The sequence below is a fragment of the Heptranchias perlo genome, chromosome 1, assembly GCF_035084215.1.
Source record: "Heptranchias perlo isolate sHepPer1 chromosome 1, sHepPer1.hap1, whole genome shotgun sequence".
Taxonomy (NCBI): domain Eukaryota; kingdom Metazoa; phylum Chordata; class Chondrichthyes; order Hexanchiformes; family Hexanchidae; genus Heptranchias; species Heptranchias perlo.
In genome coordinates this window covers 51,335,286-51,360,250 of record NC_090325.1, presented here as the reverse complement: position 1 = coordinate 51,360,250, position 24,965 = coordinate 51,335,286, and the positions used below count along the sequence as shown (strand labels likewise).

At 41.9% G+C, this 24,965-nt stretch overlaps 1 protein-coding gene across 1 annotated transcript in view; it reads left to right on the top strand.

The window, feature by feature from the left end:
• The window catches only part of rgp1 (GP1 homolog, RAB6A GEF complex partner 1), a 29,277-nt gene extending 4,803 nt beyond the window's left edge, over nucleotides 1–24,474 (top strand). Inside the window, exons 2-8 of the mRNA XM_067985076.1 lie at nucleotides 892–1,028; nucleotides 7,316–7,399; nucleotides 8,615–8,764; nucleotides 18,402–18,548; nucleotides 19,830–19,957; nucleotides 20,994–21,171; nucleotides 23,505–24,474. Coding sequence (XP_067841177.1) covers nucleotides 892–1,028; nucleotides 7,316–7,399; nucleotides 8,615–8,764; nucleotides 18,402–18,548; nucleotides 19,830–19,957; nucleotides 20,994–21,171; nucleotides 23,505–23,728 — 1,048 coding nt within the window. The 3' untranslated portion in view covers nucleotides 23,729–24,474. The remainder of the gene's footprint in view (nucleotides 1–891; nucleotides 1,029–7,315; nucleotides 7,400–8,614; nucleotides 8,765–18,401; nucleotides 18,549–19,829; nucleotides 19,958–20,993; nucleotides 21,172–23,504) is intronic.
• The last annotated feature ends 491 nt before the right edge of the window (nucleotides 24,475–24,965 follow it).

Here is a 24,965-nt window from a genome sequence, read left to right as displayed (position 1 = left end):
TGGAGGAGATTACAGGGAGAGGGAGTGACGAGGCCATGGGGGGATTTGAAAACAAGGATGAGAAGTTTAAAATCCAGGTGTTGCTGGACTGGGAGCTGTTGTAGGTCAGCAAGCACAGGGGTGATGGGTGAATGGGACTTGGTGCAAGTTAGGATATGGACAGCAGAGTTTCGGATGAGCTCAAGTTAATGGTGGGTGCAAGGTGGGAGGCCGGCCAGGAGAGCTTTGGAATAGTCACGCCTAGAGGTAACAAAAGCATGGATAAGGGTTTCAGCAGCAGATGAGCTGAGGCAGAGGCAGAGACGGGGATGTTACAGAGGTGGAAGTAGGCAGTCTTGGTGATGGAGCAGAGCTCATCTTGGGGTCAAATAGGGCACCAAGTTTGTGAACGGTCTGGTTCAGCCAGAAGCATTAGGGTCAATTTTGGTACACCTGTAGCGGCCCCAAATTCCACACAGACTGGGGATCAAAGTATGAATCTCATTTAGTTGCTGAACTATCTGGGAGTTTGCCCAGTGTGTAACAATAATAGTTAGAATTTTTTTAATTAAGAGGGCTGGGTGTGAGTTGGTCTTGGAAATTTGCAAGTTGAAGCATTTGCGTGCAGGGGCATTAGGATTAGTAGTATATATATTGTCTGTAAGTTTGGTATATGTTATATGTCAAAACTGAAAGACCTAGGGTTTGGAATGAATTTTGAGAAATATGCTCAGGGATGGTGAACTAAGTGCTAAATGTTTTGTTCAATCAGCCAGTGCCTTTTGAATATTCTGATTATCCTTAATGTTTAATAGAACCTCACAGTGAGGAAATGGCTAAGTTATTAGGTTTTCACAACTTTGCTAAAGTATTTTGGTACTTGAGTCACAGGTTCTGTCTTTTATTTACTAGTGAGATGCTGGCATGGGCAAGTGCTCAGATCCATTGCCAGTTTCATACCAGTGAGAGTCGTGTTGCACTTCCACCCTCTGAAGACACAAAGCATGACGTGCAGGCCGAGAATGAAACGGTCTTTGTTCCAAACAGAGGTAGGATATTATCCCTGAGCTTCCTTCTACTTTCCTTGGTACTAGGAGATCTGATTATTTCAATTCTTAACCTTGCCACTATTTGAATTGTCTATAATGTATTATGATTTTAAAATAAATGCTACTTTTACACCTGTCTTGAGATTTTCCATGCTGAAGTTTTGTGTACAAGCTTCATACCAACAATCCTCATGTGAAGAAATGAAATCATTAGTTTTATTGGGGGGAACTCAATGGACCGGTTGTGAATTTCTTTTATTTATTGAATCTGCTGCTTCCACCCTTTTCCCACCAAGCCAACACCTTTTCCCAGGCTCCCCTCCCCCTCTCTAGTTTCTCTCCAGTTTCGCCTTTATGTCCCCTCTGAGCTCATTTTGTCCATGAGACCCAGCTCCTTCTCCCTTGACCCCATTCCCACTACACAGTTCACCACCTAACTTCCCTTCTAGCTGACATTGTAAATGGTTCCCTGTCCATAGGCACTGTCCTGCTATCTTTCAAAACCACCATCATCACCCCCTCTTCAAAAAACATACCTTCAACCCTTCTATCCTTGCAAATTACCGCTCCATCTCCAACCTGTCTTTCCTCTCCCAAGTCCTTCTCAAATCTGTGCTAATCTTTCCCACAACTCCATGTTTGAATCTCTCCAGTCAGGTTTCACTCCCTAATGCAGCACCAAAATGGCCTGGTGACAAGGATCATGCATCATCTGACCATGATGCATGATCCTTGTTCGACTTCTCTCTAGCCGTTGACATTGTTGATCTTACTATCCTCCTCCAATGCCTTTCCTCTGTTATCCAGCTCAGTGGGACAACCCTCACTTGGTTCCGCTCTTGCCTATTTGATCATAGCCAGCGTATCCCCAGCTGCTTTTCCTGCCCCTGCACTGTTAAATCTGGACACCCCCAAGGAACTTTCTATGGCTCCCTCTTCTTCTCCACCTACATGCTGCCCCTTAGAGACATCATCTGGAGATGTCGGGTAAGCTCCCACAAGTATGCTGATGAAACCCAGCTCTACCACTCCACCACCTTTATTGACTGCTCCACTCCTTTGTGTTGTTAGCCTGCTTGTCCAACATTTACCAGGGAGACTAACATGGTGGACATGACATTAGAAGAGGAGATCAAAAAAGATATAAAGACATTTAAGATAGAAAGGGTGGGAGATAATTGATAAACTAATCAAACTTAGAGAGGATAAAACCCCTAGTCCGGATGGATTCTATCTGCGCATATTAAAAGAAGTTAGGGAAGAGATAGCAGAGTAACTATTCCATATATATATATTTCTTAGAAAAGGGAATAGTGCCAGAAGACTGGCAGACAGCTAATATGACTCCTATATTTTAAGAAGGGAGATAAAACCAGTCCAGGGAACTATAGACCAATTAGCTTAATGTCAGTGCTATGAAAGATAATGTAATAGAGAAACATTTAGAAACTGAAAACATAATACAGAATAGTCAGCACGGATTTCAAAAGGGAGGGTCATGCTTGACCAACCTTATTGAATTCTTTGAAGAAATAACCGAAAGGGTAGACAAGGCTAATATAGTAATGTAGTATATTTGGATTTTCAAAAGGCTTTCGATAAGCTAGCACATAGTAGACTCATGACTAAAGTCAGAGAGCATATAGAATCAGGGGACAAGTAGCAGAATGGATAGCAAGCTGGCTACAAAATAGAAAACAGAAAGTAGAGGTGAAAGGTAGTTACTCAGACAGGCAAAAGGTGGGAAGTGGTGTTCCACAAGGATCGGTGCTGGGACCACTGTTGTTCACTATTTACATAAACGATTTGGACTCGGGAATCAGAAGAACAATTTCAAAATGTGTAGATGACACCAAATTGGGGGGGTATAGTTAATAGCGAGGAGGACGGTGACAAAATACAGGAAGACATTAATAAACTTGCAGCAGAATGGGTGTGTAATTGGCAAATGAATTTCAATATAGGTAAGTGTGAAGTATTACATTTTGGTAGGAAGAATAAGGGGACCACATACTGCTTGGATAATGAGAGTCTAAATGGGGTAGAGGAGCAGAGGGATCTGGGGGTGCAGATACACAAATCGCTAAAAGTAGCGATGCAGGTTAATAAGGCCATTTTTTAAAAAAAAAGCAAACCAAGCACTGGGGTTCATTTCTAGAGGAATAGAATTGAAAAGCAGAGAAGTTATGTTAAACTTGTATTGAACCTTGGTAAGCCCACACTTGGAGTACTGCGAACATTTCTGGTCTCTATATTATAAAAAGGATATAGAGGCACTGGAGAAGGTGCAAAAATAAAAGATTTACTAGGATGATACCAGAACTGAGAGGTTGTACCTATCAGGAAACATTGAGCAGCTGAGGCTCTTTTCTCTAGAGAGAAGATATTTCCACTTGCGGGGGAGACCAGAACTAGGGGCCATAAATATAAGATAGTCACTGATAAATCCAATAGGGAATTCAGGAGAAACTCTTGACCCAGAGAGTGGTTAGAATGTGGAACTTGCTATCACAAGGAATAGTTGAGGCGACTAGCATAGATGCATTTAAGGGAAAGCTAGATAAACACGAGGGAAAAAGGAATAGAAAGATACGCTGATTGGGTTAGATGAAGTAGGGAGGGAGGAAGCTTGCATGGAGCATAAAAGTTGGCGTGGACCTGTTTGGCTGCATGGCCTTTTTCTGTGCTGTACATTCTATGTATTGGATGAGCTGCAATTCCCCCTCCAGTTAAACATTGTTGAGTCTCAAGCCATCATCTTTGGCCTCCACTACAAACTCCGTACCCTTGTCATCGATTCCATCACCCTCTTTGGCCATTGTCTCGGACTGAACCACACTGTTCGAATCTCGGCATCCTATTCGATCCTGAATTGATATTCTGATCTCATATCCTCTCCGTCACAAACACCACCTCCTTCCACCTCCGTAACATTGCCCATTTCTGCACATACCTCAACCCATCTGCTGAAAGCCTCGCCCATGCCATTGTCAGCTTCAAATTTGACTATTCCAGTGTTCATCTGGTCGGCCTCCCATCCTCCCATCCTCCCACCCTCCACCTTGAGTAAATTTCAGCCCATCCAAGACTCTGCTGCCTGTATCCCATCCCGTACCAGGTTCCGCTTACCTCTGTCTTTGCTGACCTACATAGGCTTCCTGTCTCCCAACACCTCCAGTTTAAAATTCCTTCATGGCCTCAACCCTCCCTATCTCTCTAACTTCCACCTGAACACTCCGACGCCAAGTTTCTTACCGAGGTATTCTCATTGCTTTCCTCCCTCTACACTGAGCGACATCTCATCCTCGGCGGTTTCAACCTCCATCTCAACTCTTGCCTTCTCTCTTCTTGAGTTCACAGTCCTCCTTAACCTTTCCCTCCATATAAACTCTCTTACACATATTCAAAGCCACCCCCATGACCATGCCATCTCACTTGGTCTCTCTATTCCCATCATCTCAATCACAGACAAGACCATCTCATCACTTCCTTTTATACCTCACCACTCACATCCTCCTTCTCCCTCCCAATTCCACTTCCCTCTGTATCCGCTTCTGGAAAAAACCCATCCTTCAAGTCACTTTCAATGGCACCATCAAACTCCCAACTGTTTAGCCTTTGCCCCTCCATTCGCCACAACACTTCTGCAGCTACCAATCTGTTCAATCACACCTTCACCTCTACCTTTGATGCCCTTGTCCAGAATAGAAACATAGAAACATAGAAAATAGGAGCAAGAGTAGGCCATTCGGCCCTTTGGGCCTGCTCCACCATTCAAAATGATCACGGCTGATCGTCTAACTCAGTACCGTGTTCCTGCTTTTCCTCCATATCCCTTGGTCCCTTTAGCATTAAGAAAAATATCTATCTCCTTCTTAAATACATCTAATGATTTGGCCTCCACTGCCTTCTGTGGTAGAGAATTCCACAAGTTCACCACCCTCTGAGTGAAGAAATTTCTCCTCATCTCGGTTCTAAATGGCATATCCCGTATCCTGAGACTGCGACCCCTGGTTCTGGACTCCCCAGCGATCGGGAACATCCTCCCTGCATCTAGTCTGTCTAGTCCTGTTAGAATTTTATATGTTTCGATGAGATCACCTCTCATTCTTCATGCCTTCATCTTCTCATAAAACCTTTACTGTCTCCCACCCAGGTACGGCCCCCATCTTTGCTCCCTTAAGTCCAAGGGACGCAGGCTTGAATGTTTATGACGCACAACTGGCTTAGCCATTCATCGCCAGATCTGGCTGGACCACATCAAGCATTATCGGGCCCTGCTCGTTTCTGCCAAAATGGCTCACTACTCCAGGGTCATCCTGGAATGCAAAGATGACCCCTGGCTTTTCTCCACTACCACCCATCTCTATAAGCCCCTCTCCTCTGCCTCCTCAACCCTCACTTCCAACAACAAGTGTGAGGAGCTCATGGACTTCTTTGTCAATAAAATGGAGACCATCTGTTCAGCATCCCTCCCTTCCCCTAGCCCACCAAGCCAAGCTTCTGCCAGAGTTCCACCCTGCCAAAGACCTGAACTCACATCTCTCTCGAGTTTTTCCCCTAGCTCCTCACTTGCCCTCTAAGAGTTTATCTTGTCCATGAAACCTATCACCTGCTCTCTCAATCCTATTCCCAATAAACTGCTGACGATCCAACTTCTCTTCCTGGCACCCCTGCTAGCTGATGCTGTAAATGGTTCCCTCTCTTCAGGTACTGTCCAGCCCCCTTTCAAATCTGCCATCATCACCCCCCTCCTCAAGAAACCCACCCTTGACCCCCTCTGTCCTTGCAAACTACCATCCCATCTCCAACCTCCCTTTCCTCTCAAGTCCTTGAACATGTTGTCGCCTCCCAAATCCGTGCCCATCTTTCCTGCAATGCCATGTTTGAACTTCTCCATTCTGATTTCCCCTAATCAGAGTCACAAATGACATCCTCTGTGAAAATGACCACGGTGCACTATCCCTCCTCATCCTTCTCGACCCGTCTGCTGCCTTTGGCGCCATCCTTTACCTCACCATTGGCGGCCATTCCTTCTGCCGTCTAGGCCCTCAGCTCTGGATTTCCCTCCACAAACCTCTTTACCTCTCCACTTCTCTTTCCTTGTTTAAAATGCTGCTTAAAATCTACCTCTTATTATCGTAAAGTCTCCTTTGGTTGGTGTCAATTTTTGTCTGATTACTCTCCTGTGAAGCACCTTGGGATGTTTTACATTGCGTAAGGCGCTATATAAATTCAAGTTGTTGTTCCTCTCACTCTAGCCTCTTGTGCATCCCCCTCCCTTTGCTGCACCGTTGGTGGCCGTGCCTTCAATCGCCATGGCTCTATGCTCTGGAATTGCCCGCCTAAACAACCTCTGCACCTCCCTTTCCTCCTTTTGAGACCCCTCTTAAAAGCCACCTCTTTGATCAAGCTTTTAGTCACTCTTCCTAATATCTCCTTCTTTAGCTTGGTGTTCATTTTTTCTGTGAAGCACCTCGCGATTTTTTTTCCACTTTCAAGGTGTAAGATAAATGCAAGTTCTTGCTGTTGCTTTATCTACCTTTTTCACTCATTACGAAAATATTGCTCTTTGGCCCGCTTTGCTCGGCTTTCCATGTTTGAAAATAATCACCTGCATTTTTTGATGTGGCCAGCCACATCTTATACTGTTTGTGAGCCTTGAGAAAGGTTTATTAAGTGTTTGTGTGTGAGTGAAATAGAGAATAGTGACAAATTATATTAAAATCTGTTTCCATAGAAGTCCACTGCAGAAGTTATGTTCGAGGTGTAAGTCCTGACAGCCTAACATGTTGATAAGTATTTTCTCAATCCTCCAAATTTTTTACTCCAGGCACTCTCGTGCTGGGTCATGATTCCTGTAGTGCCATCAGCCCTTTAACATCTCATCCAAATGGTTGTTCTTCAGGGATGAGCATGGAAAGCTAATGTTGGCAGGCTGACCATTAATCATCACAGCCAAAGACATTTGTGTTCTCGCTCTGATGTCTGAATGTGCATAATTTTCAGTGGGGGTAACTGCATAGTGATCAGGATTGGGAACCCTGACATTTTCTTCAATTTCCCCCCCCCCAAAATTCTAGCACCCTGTAGCTTAGATCAAGGATTGGATCATGGACGTTCCTGGCCTGTGTCCATATCGTACTGGGTAATGCATTCACCCACTGAACAAATGGGAGTTTTGTTTGACTGTTTTCATTACTAGTTAAAGGATCTTGATCTGATCTGACAAGGATTTGTTTTCTTCAATTTTAGCAGAATCATTCCAACTGTTCATTTATTTCCAGGTGAACGAGGGAAATGTATTCTAGCCACTCCACCCAAGATACTGTTCTGTGACCTGCGACTTGATCCTGGTGAATTAAAGTCCTGTAAGTAGACATTTTTGGTAATGTGATCGGAATAAAAACTATATTCTACCTTTTAACAGCAGTTTAAAATAGAGGTAGAGTTCTTACTTTGATCTCCACTTTTTGCGAGTTGTTGTACGAGTTGCTCATATGACATTGTCTGCTGGATGTAGTTTGCCCACTGATAATGTAAGGGGAGGGAGAAGAGACAAATTTAACCAAAAACTGTAATTTACTAATCATAGAAGGAGGCCATTCAGTGCATTGTGTTTGTGTTGGCTCTTTACTAAAGCAACCCAAAACAAATCCAAATACCCCTCTTTTCACCCCATAGCTCTGTTTATCCACTTTTCCTTTAAAAGATATAGTGATCTCTGCCTCGACCATTCCTTGTGGCAATGCATTCAATGCTGTAATGAAATTTCTCTTATGTGTAAAGACATTTTTTCTAACCCCTCTCCTCACTCTTATGTTAACAATTTTAAATTGATGACCCTGCATCACTGACTCCCAATCAGTAGAAAGACTCTTTCCTTATTCTTATCAAAACCCTTGTTATTTAAAAAAAAATCTCTCTTAATCTTCTCTGCTCTGGTGGAAATAGTCTCAGTATCTTTCCTAATAATTCAAATCCCTAACACTAGCTTCTTCTCTGCATTGCTTCTAGCACATAAATATCTCCCTTGTTTCTTGGTGACTTGTCACTTTATGACCCAGAGCACAATAAACTTTGATAAATACCACAATGTTGTGTTGCATTTGCATAAATATTTTGGAGATACTGGAATTGAACTTCCCCATTAAGCCTAACACAGAGCTTCAAGGGGAGGGGTAGGGAACATGTTTAGTGGAATGTTCTGTTGAAGATGAATATTTCATACTCATGTGAAAAATACAATACTTTTTGAATCAAGTTTTCTATCAGTATACGAATAAAAATCTTAACTAGACAAAAATAAAGTAAATACACAACTGCAACATAAATGAGTATGAAGTACCTACTTTTACAGTAACAATTTAAAAAATGTCACATGATATGGTATATAGGCACCTCGTTCATTTACTGCTTATTTATTTTCAAACAATATTTTAAAGAAAAATTTATGGAGACACTATCAAAATATGCCAATAGTTAATACTGGCAATCATTATTTAGCATTTTATGGTGTGATTTTTCTGAAATGAAAGATTTCTGAAATGATGTGTGATTTAGTAAGTTTTGCCTGAAATTTCCAGATTCTTACTGTGAAACTGTGCCTCTTGATGGTCCACCTTCCTTCCGTGGCCAGTCAGTGAAGTATGTTTATAAATTGACAGTTGGCTGTCAGAGGGTCAATTCTCCAATCAAACTTCTACGGGTCCCTTTTCGGGTTTTCGTTGTCTATGGTAAGTCTGAGATGAAGACAGTTCACGTTCACCTGCTAGGAACTATTCCTAACTTGCTGTGCAGATGATGTGTAACTAATTCCTTAGTCAGTGAAATTGCTGTTGCATTGTGTACTAAAAGTTGAAATGTTCTATTTGGGACAAAAGGATTTATTTTTTTTTTCTTCTTATTAAGTTTCTCCTTGATGAAATCATAGCTAGGTGGATCTGATCCAGGCTTCTGTAGGGATAGGCCTCTCTGACAACTGAGGATTCCCCCCCCCCCCCACCTTATTTTAATCCTGGTGTTTTTTACTGAACCAATCAAATGACAGAAAAATGACCCTAAAGATGTACGTTCTCGTAATCCCTACGGTTACACAGTTATAGATAATGTACATTTTGGTAAGGAAATTATACAGTCCCTGTATATTATGAGCTTACATACTACCTTATTCATAGAAATTAGGGTTAAATTACCTTTTAATAACTGTTAACAAGTTAATTTCATCAACTTTGCTTCCAATTTCCACCCTTCCCTCACCTCATGGTACATCTGCGACTCTTCCCTTCCCTTCCTCGACTTCCCTATCTCCATTTCTGGGGATAGGCTGTCAACCAATATTTATTATAAGCCCACCGACTCCCACAGCTACCTTGATTGCACTTCTTCCCACCCCGCTTCCTGTGAGGACTCTATTCCATTCTCCCATTTTCTCTGTCTCTGTTGCATTGGTTCTAACGATGTCACCTTCCACACCAGTGCTACCGATATGTTTTCCTTTTTCCTCAACCAGGATTACTCTCCACTGAAGTTGACGGGCCTCGACTGTGTCCGTCCTATTTCCCGCACATCTGCCCTCACCCCTTCCGCTCCCTCCCAAAACCATGATAGGGTCCCCCTTGTCCTCACCTTCCACCCCACCAGCCTCCACTTTCAACCTATCATCCTCTGCCATTTTCGCCACCTCCAGCGTGATCCCACCACCAAACACATCTTCTCCTCCCCTCCCTTTCAGCAATGTTCCAATGAAGCTCAATGGAAGCTCATGGAACAGCACCTCATCTTTCGATTAGGCATTTCACAACCTTCTGGACTCAACATTGATTTCAATAATTCAGATCATAACCACTGCTCCCATTTTTTTTTGGACAGCAAGTGCTGGTAATAGTTCTGATATTGCCATTTACAGCTCATCTAAACCCATCTTTTGTTTCTTTACTTGTCCCATTGCCATCCTCCTTGCCTTGCACCATCATCCCTTTTGTCATTTAATCACTCCTGCCCTCCACCCTATCAGAGACGTTCCCTTTTGCTCTTTCCTCCCCTCCCCTTTCTCCCCGCTTTCCCTAGCTCTGTACTTGCTTAAAGCCGTTCAGTCTTCAACTTCTTCCAGTTCTGACGAAGGGTCATTGACCTGAAACGTTAACTCTGTTTCTTTCACCACAGATGCTGCTTGACTTGCTGAGTATTTCCAGTATTTTCTGTTTTTATTTTTAACAACTGAAGAAAGATTTTCCTTTATGTGGAAACCAGGGTGAAGACTAAACAAAAATTTAAAAATTGAGTATTTGGTAAACTCAAGTCAAACCATGAGATTCCAGAAGTTTTAAAAATTGAAGAATTGTAGACCTTAACTCCCAATCTAGAGAAAGGTGTATTTTTTTAAAATTCATTCATGGGATGTGGTCTTCGCTGGCGAGGCCAGCATTTATTGCCCATCCCTAATTGCCCTTGAGAAGGTGGTGATGAGCCGCCTTCTTGAACCGCTGCAGTCAGTGTGGTGAAGGTTCTCCCACAGTGCTGTTAGGAAGGGAGTTCCAGGATTTTGACCCAGCGATGATGAAGGAACGGTGATATATTTCCAAGTTGGGATGGTATGTGACTTGGAGGAGAGCGTGCAGGTGGTGTTGTTCCCATGTGCCTGCTGCTCTTGTCCTTCTAGGTGGTAGAGGTCGTGGGTTTGGGAGGTGTTGTTGAAGAAGCCTTGGCGAATTGCTGCAGTGCATCCTGTGGACGGTACTCACTGCAGCCAGTGGTGAAGGGAGTGAATGTTTAGGGTGGTGGATGGGGTGCCAATCAAGCGGGCTGCTTTGGCCTGGATGGTGTCGAGCTTCTTGAGTGTTGTTGGAGCTGCACTCATCCAGGCAAGTGGAGAGTATTCCATCACACTCCTGACTTGTGCCTTGTAGATGGTGGAAAGGCTTTGGGGAGTCAGGAGGTGAGTCACTCACAGCAGAATACCCAGCCTCTGACCTGCTCTTGTAGCTACAGTATTTATGTGGCTGGTCCAGTTATATTTCTGGTCAATGGTGACCCCCCAGGATGTTGATGGTGGGGGATTCAGCGATGGTAATGCCGTTGAATGTCAAGGGGAGGTGGTTAGACACTCTCTTGTTGGAGATGGTCATTGCCTGGCACTTGTCTGGCGCGAATGTTACTTGCCACTCATGAGCCCAAGCCTGAATGTTGTCCAGGTCTTGCTGCATGCGGGCTCGGACTGCTTCATTATTTGAGGGGTTCCAGAAATACTTAATTAAGTGTTAAATGCTGGGGGGTTGGATTTTTCACTTTTGCCCACCTGTTTTACACATTGCCCGATTTTCATTTCTATTGAACTTCAGGCAGTGTGTAAATCGGATGGCCGATCTGCTACCGTCCATTTTCTGTATGGCAGCAAAAGTGAAAATTTGCCTCTGGGTGTGCCTGTATAAATAACTTGAGAAAGCATGAGAATAGACTGGCGGTTAACTTAAAAGGGAATCCAAAAGTCATCTTTATGTACATAAATAGTAAATGGGTAGTAAAAGGAGAGGTGGAGCCAATTAGGGACCAAAAAGGAGATCTACGCATGGAGTCAGAGGGCATGGCTGAGATACTAAATGAGTACTTTGCTTCTGTCTTTTCCAAGGAAGAAGATGCTGCCAAAGTCACAGTAAAAGAGGAGGTAGTTGAGATACTGGATGGGCTAAAAATTGATAGAGGAGGTACTAGAAAGGCTAGCTGTACTTAAGGTAGATAAGTCACCCGGTCCGGATGGGATGCATCCTAGGTTGCTGAGGGAAGTAAGGGTGGAAATTGCAGAGGTGCTGGCCATAATCTTCCAAACATCCTTAGATATGGGGGTGGTGCCAGAGGACTGGAGAATTGGAAATGTTCACCATTATTCAAAAAGGGTGTAAGGATAAACCCGGCAACTATAGGCCAGTCAATTTAACCTCGGTGGTGGGGAAGCTGTTAGAAACGATAATCCGGGACAAAATTAATAGTCACTTGGACAAGTGTGGATTAATAAAGGGAAGCCAGCACAGATTTAAGAACATAAGAAACAGGAGCAAGCTATACGGCCCCTCGAGCCCACTCCTCCATTCAATAAGATCATGGCTGATCTTCGACCTCAACTCCACTTTCCCACTCGATCCCCATATCCCTTGATTCCCTTAGAGTCCAAAGATCTATCGATCTCAGTCTTGAATATACTCAACGACTGAGATCAGCAGCCCTCTGGGGTAGAGAATTCCAAATATTGACTACCCTCTGAGTGAAGAAATTCCTCCTCATCTCAGTCCTAAATGTCCGACCCCTTATCCTGAGTCTATTCCCCAAGTTCTAGACTCTCCAGCCGGGGGAAACTTCCTCTCAGCATCTACCCTGTCAAGCCCTTGTGGAATCTTACATGTTTCAACGATATCACCTCTCATTCTTCTAAACTCCAGAGAGCATAGGCCCAATCTACACAATCTTTCCTCATAGGACAACCCTCTCATCCCAGGAATCAATCTAGTGAACCTTCGTTGCACCGCCTCTAAGGCAAGTATATCCTTCCTGTAGATAAGGAGACCAAAACTGCACACGCTACTCCAGGTGTAGTCTCACCAAAGCCCCGTACAATTGCAGCAAGACTTCCTTACCCTGGTACTCCAGCACCCTTGCAATAAAAGCATACCATTTGCCTTCCTAATTGCTTGCTGTACCTGCATGTTAACTTTCTTTGTTTTGTGTACAAGGACATTTAAATCACTCTGAACGCTAACATTTAATAGTTTCTCACCATTTAAAAAATATTCAGTTTTTCTATTTTTGCTACCAAAGTGAATAACCTCACATTTCCCCACATTATACTCCACCTGCCATCTAGTGGAAAAATGTGAAGTTATCCACTTTGGTAGGAAAAACAGAAATGCAGAGTATTTTTTAAATGGTGAGAGATTGGGAAATATTGATGTTCAAAGGGACCTGGGTGCCCTTCTGCATGAGTCACTGAAAACTAACATGCAGGTGCAGCAAGCAATTAGGAAGGCAAATGGTATGTTGGCCTTTATTACAAGAGGATTTGAGTACAGGAGTAAAGATGTCTTAGTGCAATTATATAGGGCCTTGATGCGATTGTACCTGGAGTATTGTGTATAATTTTGGTCTCCTTACCTAAGAAAGGATATACTTGCTATAGAGGGAGAGCAACGAAGGTTCACCAGACTGATTCCTGGAATGGAGAGATTGAGTAAACTGGGCCTGTATTCTCTAGAGTTTAGAAGAATGAGAGGTGATCTCATTGAAACATACACAATTCTTCGAGGGCTCGACAGGGTAGATGCAAGGAGGATGTTTCCCCTGGCTGGGGAGTCTAGAATCAGGGGCCATAGTCTCAGAATAAGGGGTAGGCCATTTAGGACTGAGATGAGGAGAAATTTCTTCACTCAGAAGGTGGTGAACCTTTGGAATTCTCTACCCCAGAGGGCTGTGGAGGCTCAGTCATTGTGTACATTCAAAACCGAGATCGATAGATTTCTAGATATTAAAGGCATCAAGGGATATGGGGATAGTGCAGGAAAATGGCATTGAGGTAGATCATCAGCCATGGTCTTGTTGAAAGGCAGAGTAGGCTCGAGGGGCCGGGCGGCCTACTCCTGCTCCTATTTCTTATGTTCTTGCCCACTCGCTTAACCTGTCGATATCCCTTTGCAGACTCTTTGCGTCCTCCTCACAGCTTACGTTCCCACCTAGCTTTGTATCATCAGCAAACTTGGATACATTACACTCGGTCCCTTCGTTTAAATCGTTAATTTAAATTGTAGATAGCTGAGGCCCAAGCACTGATCCTTGTGGCACTCCACTAGTTACAGCATGCCAACCTGAAAATGATCCCTTTAAACTTACTCTCTGTTTTCTGTCCTTTAACCAATCCTCTATCCATGCTAATATATTACCCCCAACCCCTTGAACCCTTATCTTGTGTAACAACCTTTTATGCGGCACCTTATCAAATACTTTTTGAAAATCCAAATATATTACATCCACTGGTTCCCCTTTATCTACTCTGCTGGTTACATCCTCAAAAAACTTTAATAGATTTGTTAAAACACTATTTCCCTTTCATAAAACCATGCTGACTCTGTCTAATCATGTTATGATTTTCTAAGTGCCCTGTTGCCACTTCCTTAATAATGGATTCCAGCATTTTTCCAATGACCGATGTCAGGCTAACTGGCCTTAGTTCCCTGTTTTCTCTCACCCTTCTTTCTTGCATAGCGGTGTTACATTTGCTACCTTCCATTCTACTGGCACCGCTCTAGAATCTAGGGAATTTTGGAAGATCATAACCAATGCATCTACTATCTCTGCAGCCACCTCTTTTAGAACACCAAGATGTAGGACATCAGGTCCAGGGGAATTGTTGGCTTTTAATCCCATTAATTTCTCAAGTACTTCACTCTCATTAGATCCTTGGTTCCCCACTATTACTGGTATATTTTTTGTGTCTTCTACTGTGAAGATAAAACATATATTTTGTACCTAACGTCTCTGCCATTTCCTTATTCCCCATTATAATTTCTCTTGTCTCAGCCTCTGAGGGACCCACATTTACTTTCGCTACACTTTTTTCCTTCTTACATACTTGTAGAAGCTCTTACAATCTGTTTTTATATTTCTTGCTAGTTCACTCTCATATATTCTATTTTCTCCCTCTTTAGCAATTTTTTGGTCATCTTTTGCTGGTTTCTAAAACTCTCTCAATCCTCAGGCTTACTACTCTTCTTGGTAACATTATAAGCCTCTTTTAATCTAATACTATCCTTAAATTCTTAAGTTAGCCACGGATGGATCACCTTTCCCCTGGAGTTTTTATTTCTCAATGGAATGTATGTTCCTTGACTATTTTGAAATATTTCTTTAAATGCTCGCCATTGCTTATCTACCGTCAAACCTTTTAACCTAATTTCCCAATCGACTCACCCCTCATACCTATGTAATTGGTTTTATTTAAGTTTAAGACTCTAGTTTCAGACTTAAGAATGTCACTCTCGAACTCAATATGAAATTCATCATCATATGATCACTCTTCACCAGAGGATCCTTTACTATGAGATTACTAATTAGCCCTGTCTCATTACTCAAGACAAGATCTAAAATAGCCTGTTCCCTGGTTGGTTCCATCACGTATTGTTCTCGGAAACTGTCTCGAATGCATTCCAAGAACTTGTCCTCCAAACTACCTTTGCCTATTTGATTTTGTCCAGTCTATATGAAGATTAAAGTCCCCAACAATTATCGCATTCCCTTTGTTACGAGCTCCTGTTATTTCTTGATTAATACTCTGTCCAATAGTATAGCTACTGTTATGGGGCCTATAAACTACTCCCACCAAAGTTTTCTGCCCTTAGTCATTTCTTATCTCCACCCAAACTGACTCTGCTTCCTGATCTCCTGAGCCAAGATCCTTTCACACTACTGTCCTTATGTCATCCTTTATTATCAGGGCTACCCCCCCACCACCCTCCTTTTCCATTTTGTCTGATTTGTTAAAGGCAAAAAGTGTTTAACTAATTTGATTGAATTTTTTGATAAGACAACAGAGAGGGTTGATGAGGGTAATATGGTTGATGTTGCGTATATGGACTTTCAAAAGGCATTTGATAAAGTGCCACATAATAGGCTCGGCAGCAAAATTGAAGCTCATGGAATAAAAGGCGCAGTGGCTGCATGGATACGAAATTGGCTAAGTGACAGGAAACAGAGAGTAGTGGTGAACGGTTGTTTTTCGGACTGGAGAAAGGTATATAGTGGTGTTCCCCAGAGGACGGTATTAGGACCACTGCTTTTTTTGATATGTTCATGATTTGGACTTGGGTGTACAGGGCACAATTTCAAAATTTGGAGATGTCACAAAACTTGGAAGTTTAGTAAACAATGAGGATAGTAATAGACTTCAAGTGGACATAGACAGGCTGGTGGAATGGGCAGACACGTGGCAGATGAAATTTAACGCAGAGAAGTGCGAAATGATACATTTTGGCAGGAAGAATGAGGAGAGGCAATATAAACTAAATGGCACAAATTCTAAAGGGGGTGCAGGAACAGAGAGATCTGGGGGTATATGTGCACAAATCTTTGAAGGTCGTAGGCTAGGTTGAGAAAGCGGTCTAAAAAGCATACATGATCCTGTGCTTTTTAAATAGAAGTATAGAGTACAAAAGCAAGGAGGTTATGTTGAACCTTTATAAAACACTGGTTTGGCCACAACTGCAGTATTGTGTCCATTTCTGAGAGGATAAACTGTCACTTGGAAAGGCATGGTTTAATCAGGGATAGTCAGCATGGATTTGTTCAGGGAAGGTCATGCCTTACAAATCTGATTGAATTCTTTGAGGAATTGACAAGGAGGATTGATGAGGGTAGTGCAGTGGGTGTTGTCTACATGAATTTTAGTAAGGCATCTGACAAGGTCCCATATGGCAGACTGGTCAGAAAGGTAAAAGCTCATGGGATACAGGGAAATGTGGCGAATTGGATTCAAAATTGGCTCAGTAACAGGAAACAAAGGGTAAAAGTCAATGGGTGTCTTCACGAATGGAAATCCGTTTTCAGTGGTGTGTCACAGGGCTCAGTGTTGGGCCCCTTGCTGTTTGTGGTATATATTAATGATTTGGACTTGAATGTAGGGGGCATGATTGGCAAATTTGCAGACAACACAAAAATTGGCTGTGTAGTTGATAGTGAAGAGGATAGCTGTAGACTCCAAGAAGGTATCAATGGGTTGGTGGAGTGGGTGGAAAAGTGGCAAATGGAGTTCAACCTGGAGAAGTGTGAGGTAATGCACTTAGGGAGGGCAAACAGTAAAAGGGAATATGCAGTAAACGGGAATATATTGAGAGGGGTAGAGGAAGTGAGAGACCTTGGAGTGCATGTGCACAGGTCCCTGAAGGTGGCAGTACAGGGAGATAAGATTGTGAAGAAGGCATACAGAATGATCTGTTATTAGCCGAGGTATAGAATACAAAAGCAGGGATGTAATGATGGAACTGTATAAAACGCTGGTAAGGCCACAGCTGGAGTATTTTGCGCAGTTCTGGTCACCACATTACAGGAAGGACGTAATTGCTCTGGAGAGAGTGCAGAGAAGATTTACAAGAATATTGCCAGGGCTTGAAAATTGCAGCTACGAGGAGAGATTGGATAGGCTGGGGTTGTTTTCCTTGGAGCTGAGGGGAGACTTGATTGAGATGTCCAAATTTTGAGAGGCCCAGATAGAGTAGATAGGAAGTACCTGTTTCCCCTAGCGGAGAGTTCAAGAACTAGAGGACAACGATTTAAGCTGATTGGTGGAAGGATTAGAGGGGACATGAGGAAAAACTTTTTTACCCAGAGGGTGGTGGGTGTATGGAATTCGCTGCCTGAATTGGTGGTAGAGGCAGGGACCCTCAACTCTTTTAAAAAGTACTGGACCTGCACCTAAAGTGCTGTAAGCTGCAGGGCTATGGACCGACTGCTGGAAGGTGGGATTAGAATGGGCACCTGGTTGTTCTTCGAGCCGGTGCGGATACAATAGGCCGAATGGCCCCCTTCTATGCTTTATCTTTTCTATGGTTCTATGGTTTCTGGGCACCGCACCTCAAGAAGGACGTGAAGGCCTTAGAGAGGGTGCAGGAAAGACTTATTAGAATGGATCCAGGGATGAGGGACTTTAGTTACGTGGATAGACTGGAGAAGCTGGGGTTGTTCTCCTTAGAGCAGAGAAGGTTAAGAGGGGATTTGATAGAAGTGTTGAAAATAATAAACATGATGTGGAGATGCCGGTGATGGACTGGGGTGGACAAATGTAAGGAGTCGTACAACACCAGGTTATAGTCCAACAGCTTTATTTGAAATCACAAGCTTTCGGAGCTTTCCTCCTTCGTCAGGTGGGTGACGAAGGACGAAAGCTGACGAAGGAGGAAAGCTCCGAAAGCTTGTGATTTCAAATAAAGCTGTTGGACTATAACCAGGTGTTGTACGACTCCGAAAATAATAATGGGTTTAGAAAAAGTAAATAAAGAGAAACTGTTCCCATTGGTCGAGAACCAGAGGACACAGATTTAAGGTAAAAGAACCAAAGGCGCATGAGGAAAAACTTTTTTATGCAACGAGTAGTTATGATCTGGAACGTGCTGCCTGAAAGGGTGGTGGAAGCAGATTCAATTGTGGCTTTCAAAAAGGAATTGGATGAATACTTGAAGGGGTATGAGGAAAGAACGGGGGAATAGGTCTAACTGGATTGCTCCTACAAAGAGCCGGCACGGGCTCGATGGGCTGAATGGTGGTCTCCTGTGCTGTAACCATTCTATGATTCTAATTCATTAACACTTTTTTAGTGAACATGCAAATTTTTTTTCACATCAGGGCTGGAAGATTACCATTTTCCTCCAGATGAAGCTGTGGCACCCACCAACCCATTTTTGGATGAAGATGAGAACATTAAAAAAGACACTAGATTGATAGACCTGGCAACAGAAATGCTGATGACCAGCACATCTCGCCGTAGTCTTCGTGAGTATATTTAATAATGAAATCAGCATTGGATAGAGCCTAGGATTTCCTCCAGGCTGTCTTGTACCCATCAAATGTAGAGCTTCTCCAACCTATTAATTAAATTGCTGCATTTATTTGCAGAGTGGTTTCACCAAGATATGGAAGAAAAAGGTGGCTGCAATGGCCAAAAATATGTCCTGTTTCTGTGCTGGTTATCCTTCAAGTAGTTGTTTGGAACCATAGCAAGTGCTTCTTTTAAAGTTCAGAAAGTGCCTTAACGAGGTGATTTTGCTCTGCTAGACTTTTTTATTTAAAGCTTGTTAAATATTATTGCACTTCAAGCTAATTCTATCTTAAGCATTCTTATTCTTATCTATTTTTGTTGTCACTTCAACAATACAGATGGCAACATGAAGGTGAATTGCTTGCAATTACTGGGCTTGGCTCAGTGAGGGAACTGATGTGACATCAGTAGATACGGTTACTAACCCAAAGTGCTTTAGAAATCTAACAGTGACTGTTTTAGCTTCTTTGTATTGCCAGTATCTCTGATCTTGTCAGCAATTGCAACATAACACACTCAAAAATAATTGCTCAAGACAGATGGAGAAATAAATATTAGATTTATTTTCATTAAAAAAACACATACTTTGTTTATTTTAAAGAAATCTATTCCTCCATTAGTAAGTATAAGTGATAAAACTTCTGTTAACATGTCTACGGTTTCTCTTATTTCCATGTATTAACATAGTCTTTCAGTATCAGTTTACCATAATGTGGTTATTGATGAAATAGAAATAATCATCTCTTCCAATGCCCTAGTGAATAAATTCCCCTTCCTCAGGTCTTTTCCACACCGCCTGAGGAAGGGGAAAGCCCCCGAAAGCTTGTGGGATTAAAAATAAAATCGTTGGACTATAACTTGGTGTTGTAAAATTGTTTACAACTAGTGAATAAAGGCACAGTCCCAGGTTCAGTGCCTGCTTTATGGTGAGTTATCGGATCTCATCTGGGCTGCAGTTGGGGAGCTGCAATTGGTCTCTTTACCACTGGGCTGTGGAATTGGTGGGATGAATTTTTTTTTTGGAATACCCTAAATGTGTATTGTATTTTAAGGAACTTGGAAGGGGGAGTTAATGAGTCTTCACATTGACCAAATGAACACAAAGCAATGTTAAATGAACAAGACTTCAAAATGGAAATAAATTGTTGTAGCAGTAATATTGTGCTCATGTTTTAAAAAAATTGTTAAAACTTTGAAAGGTAACTGATCAATATTGCTTTGTATATTGTATGCAGATTTGTATAACATCACTAATATACGGGGGAAGGTCGGAAAGTTTTGCATCTTCAAAACCATCTATAAAATTGGAGAGGATGTAGTGGGCACATTTGATTTCTCTGAAGGAGATATTCCATGTTTGCAGGTCAGTACATTTTGTGCTTCTTAATCTTGGTGATAAACTATCTATTGCAGATATATGGTCCATTGTTTTAAAAGTACTTTGATTATTGACTTGCTGGCAAGTGTAAGGCTACAAGAGCTTGCACATCAAATTCAAATATCTTTATCTCAGAACCAACTGGGAAAAAATATTCGATTCATGGTCTGTACTAAATTATCTGATCGCAGCTGGTGTGGGAGTGGGTCATTACAATTGGTATTAGCACCCCTGGGTTAAAGAAGGTGGAGAGAAGAGAAAAGAATTAGCCATGGTTATTCCTCGTTGCTCCTCGTCACTGTCCAATTATCCTTTTTGAAATGTGTCCATGGATATTAAATGAAGGTGGGTTTGAGATCAGCTGTGATGCCCTCCATGACTGAGCCTAGACAGCGAGTGTTCACAGACAATTCAAGCATAAAGTGGGACCACTTGGGCAAGATACTCATGGACTGTTGATGCCCCTGGCACAATGCCTCATGTAGGATCTGCACTTTCGGGATAAAGTTATACAGATCTCTAGTTGGAGACATACTGCTGGTTCAGAGCATGAAGCTGATGCTTCTCATGAATGTGGACAGAAGTTAATCCAAATTATATTATCAACCTCCACAACATTATAGAATATTCTACATGGAAATGCCAGACAAAGCTGAACTGACAGATGGATTCAGGAGAGCAATTTTTCTGCAAACATGTCTTTCAGTTTTTTTTTCTGACGCTTCTACTGGGTGAAGCGTGCATTTTTTTTGTCCTTACTAATCCCTTCTTCTAGCATTCAACATGAAATAGTAATTGTTTCCAGTTAAATAATAGATGTGACTACAGGGTTTAATTTCCACAAATGCAAAACTCTGACATCAGGCTTAAAGTTGAAGTTCTTAGCCGTGGCTTGATAAATAAACCTTTTATGGTTTTTCAATATGGAATGCTGTCATTAACTATGGGAATTATAGTTTAAACAGTCATTTGTGTTTATTTTTTAACCACCAATTTGAGTCCCATTTTTTCCTATTTGCAGTTCTCAGTGTCTTTACAAACTGAGGAGCACGTACAGGAGGAGTACCAGAGAAAACCAGGGCAACCTATTTCCCTTAGTACGCACGCTCGGCACCAGGAGTCATGTTTGCACACTGCTAAGACTCACTTCAGTTTACCTATTCCACTTAGTGCCACACCCAGCTTCATCACTACTGTAGGTAAGTGTGCACCTTTTGTTTTATTTATGTGGTTATATAATGTATGAGAGCTGATAATGTCATGCCTTATATTGGCCTTGGAGGGAGTGCAGCGTAGGTTTACTAGAATGATACCCGGACTTAAAGGGTTAAGTTACGAGGAGCGATTACACAAATTGGGGTTGTATTCTTTAGAGTTTAGAAGGTTAAGGGGTGATCTGATCGAAGTTTATAAGACATTAAGGGGAACAGATAGGGTGGATAGAGAGAAACTATTTCTGCTGGTTGGGGATTCTAGGAGTAGGGGGCACAGTCTAAAAATTAGAGGCAGACCTTTCAGGAGCGAGATTAGAAAACATTTCACACACAAAGAGTGGTAGAAGTTTGGAACTCTCTTCCGCAAACGGCAATTGATGCTAGCTCAATTGCTAAATTTAAATCTGAGATGGATAGCTTTTTTGGCAATCAAAGGTATTAAGGGATATGGGCCAAAGGCAGGTATATGGAGTGAGATCACAGATCAGCCATGATCTTATCAAATGGCGGAGCAGGCTCGAGGGGCTGAATGGCTTACTCCTGTTCCTATGTTATGTATTTAGGGAAACCTGATTGGCTCCACTTTCCTGCGCTCAAAAATAAATCAAATAGCCATGCTTATCAGCAGCGGTGCAAGTTAGCCATAGCCACAGCAGCTCTTGCTCACACCGTCTGTCTTCTGCCCTTCAAACAAACAGTGATTTGATGACCCAATTAATTTTGTTTCCTGGTCCCTTCACTGCAAATTACTAGTGATTATTAGAACAGTATAAATTAACCCAATGCACTGTAATGACCAGTCACCTACAGACCATAACATGCCTATTGCAATGATTGTCACTTAAAAACTCTGTGCCATACTATCAAGCACCACTGCTAAAAGCTTATTTTAAATTTTTAACAAATGAAATGAAACTCGATCCTGTATCATACAAATACTGTATCATATTTTAAATACATGTTCCACGTCCTAGTTTTCTTTCTTCCTCCACTGAAGATGCTAACTCATACTGACATAGTTCCTGGGACCCAGCAGGACCAGATCACATACTCAAGTGGAAATTCTATGTGTTAACAAGGCATGAATGTTAGGAGGGATGTCACAGCCAAGCTGAATCATGTTCTTGTCTGTTTTTCACCTAAGCACATTATCGTTCAATAGCGATCAGGAACAAGAATGTTAGCTGTGTTCCCTCTCTCCTCCCCACCACCAACCAAGGCACTGTGGCCAGTTGTAGCACTCATACTGCTGTCCTAGCTGAGATTAGATAATTCAGCACAGAGTAGGATTGAACCTGGAACTATTCTGGTGAGTATAGCTCAATTCTACACTAGGCAATGCATTTATCAACTGAGCCACTTGGAGAAGCTCTAGAATCCTTTTGTGAGTTAACTCATTTCCTTCACTTAAAATAAATGGTGTATTTAGCAGTTTCTTGTATGGTATCTCTGGTTTAGAAATGTTAGAATATTTTGCTTTCTGATCTGAAATATTTGATCCCCATCTCTTACCCCTCCTGTCCTGAAGGTGCTTACTTGTGCTGAGGTATCACAGCTGGGTCAAATCCTATCTTCACCTGACATTAATACTTGCATCTTTCCAAAGATCCTTTTCTGGATAATGATTAGCAGTGAGCTCCACTCTACACAAACTCCAACCCATCCAAAACTCTATTGCTCACATCCTATTCTACAGTAAGTCCCGATCAACTATTACCCCTGTCCTCACTGATCTCCAATAACTCCCCATCCTAGTATATTAATTTCAATATTCTTGTCCACAGCCACTTACAGCCCTGCATCCCAGCTTGCACCCTGCTCTCTTCTAAATCTGTCGTACTGAGTGTTTTCGCCTGGACAGACCTGTAAGCCATCATGGCCTTGCTCTTTTGAAATTCTCTCCCTAAACCCCTCCACCTTCCTTCAAAAGTCTCTTCAAAACCTAGATCTTTTTGACTTACGGTCACCTCTGTTTCCTTCTCCCAATTCTTGCTCGATATCTGAATTTTTCTTTTCTTTTCCTCCCTCTCTCTTGTAAAACATATTGGGCATTTTGCTACATTAAAAGTGTACATGATAAGTTATTGTAGTGGTTAGTTGTTAAGGAGTGCCATCTTCAGGAAAGGAGGAATAAAGGAGAAAATTACAGAGAGGCCTAAAGTGACTTCAGTGCAAGAAATAAAATTGCTTAAATCTGTACACTACACCAAGTAATCTTTAATATTTCAAATTTTAAAAATCCTTTTACGTTTGTATGATTTTATACAATAGGTTAATGCATACTTTGAAGTGATTAATTGTATATATTTCAATTTCAGTGTCCCTAAAGTGGCGCTTACATTTTGAGTTTGTCACCGCTCGTGAACCAGTGGAACCGCCTACTGTGCTTGAGAACCAATCGGAGATAATTACTTGGACTGGGGCAGAGAAAATAGATGTAGACACATTCAGCTGGGATCTGCCCATAAAGGTGCTTCCAACCAATCCTGTACTTGCATCCTATGTGTCACAGTTTGTATCTTCGAATTCCATCAGTATTTGAACTTCATTATTTTCTCTTCAGTTAAGGAGTGGTACTTTGGAAAGTTTACACCCACTGGATTTAAAATGTTTGGATTTTAATAACCAGCAATGGTACAACAGTAACAGGAAGAGCAAGGAATAACATTGCCATAGATATTCCAACTACATCAGTTCTTGTACTGCTAATCATGGGTTACTGGAATATATCTCAATGTGCGATACCAGAACATTGTTGTGCAGAAGTGAGCAGTATTACTTTATGGAAAGAAGCGTGAAGAGCAGGATTTGTGGTGACTACAATTTCTCCTATTAACTACATTGAAAGGGCTCAAAGGGAAAAAAAATTCAACTTCCCCATTTTCTTATATTTTTAAAAACTGTCTTTCAAAAATTGCTTAAATTTAAAACTGACTGATCCGAAGATTCTGTCTTAAGTGGAAGTATTTTATAAACACTAAGTTGTGTTTATGGCTCTTGAACTATGATGGGTGTGAAGTACTAGCAAAAAATTAAATTGTTGATATGTACTTTTTAATTTGCAGTGGGTTTTAATGTAGATAGTCTGAAGCCCACGATTAGGGAGTATTGCGACTTCATATACTTCTGTGTTCATTGAAGTTCACATGTATGTAACTTTCAACACGTGCTGCACATTTACAGATTGCTTGCTATTCTTGAGAATTCTACATTTTGTACTAAAAGTACACTATTCATTATACTGTATCACATCAATAAATCTCGTTAATATGCCATTTAACACCTTAACTCAGCAGTGGAAAAAAAAATCATACTTTTTCTAAATAATCAAAACAGTTGTTTTTTGTGTGTTCCTGCTAGTATCCAAAATGCCCCCATACCACTACATTCTAGTTACCATTGTTTGGATCTTGACATAATCCATTGTTGAACCTGGAAGCGGCACCAAGAGTAGTGATGGGCAGCTGTGACTTGGTTGGCTGGTGGCTAAAACACTTGCCTCTGCTGACAAACCGCTTGCTACTGGAGCTGGATCATTTTTTCTTTTCAAAAAATAATGAGCTGGATTTTGCTGTCAAAGTAACGGTGAGCCTAACAGCGCTCACCATTATTTCAGTGCAAATAGAAGAACGCAGTTAAACACGGAAATCTGGAACTTCCTCTACCAGATGCAGCCCTCCTCCAGAAGCTTCATGGAAGGACAGCTCGCCGGCTGACTCACGTTGAAATGATTGCAACACCGCAACGTTCCTCACCATCCCCTGTGGGAAACTAACTAA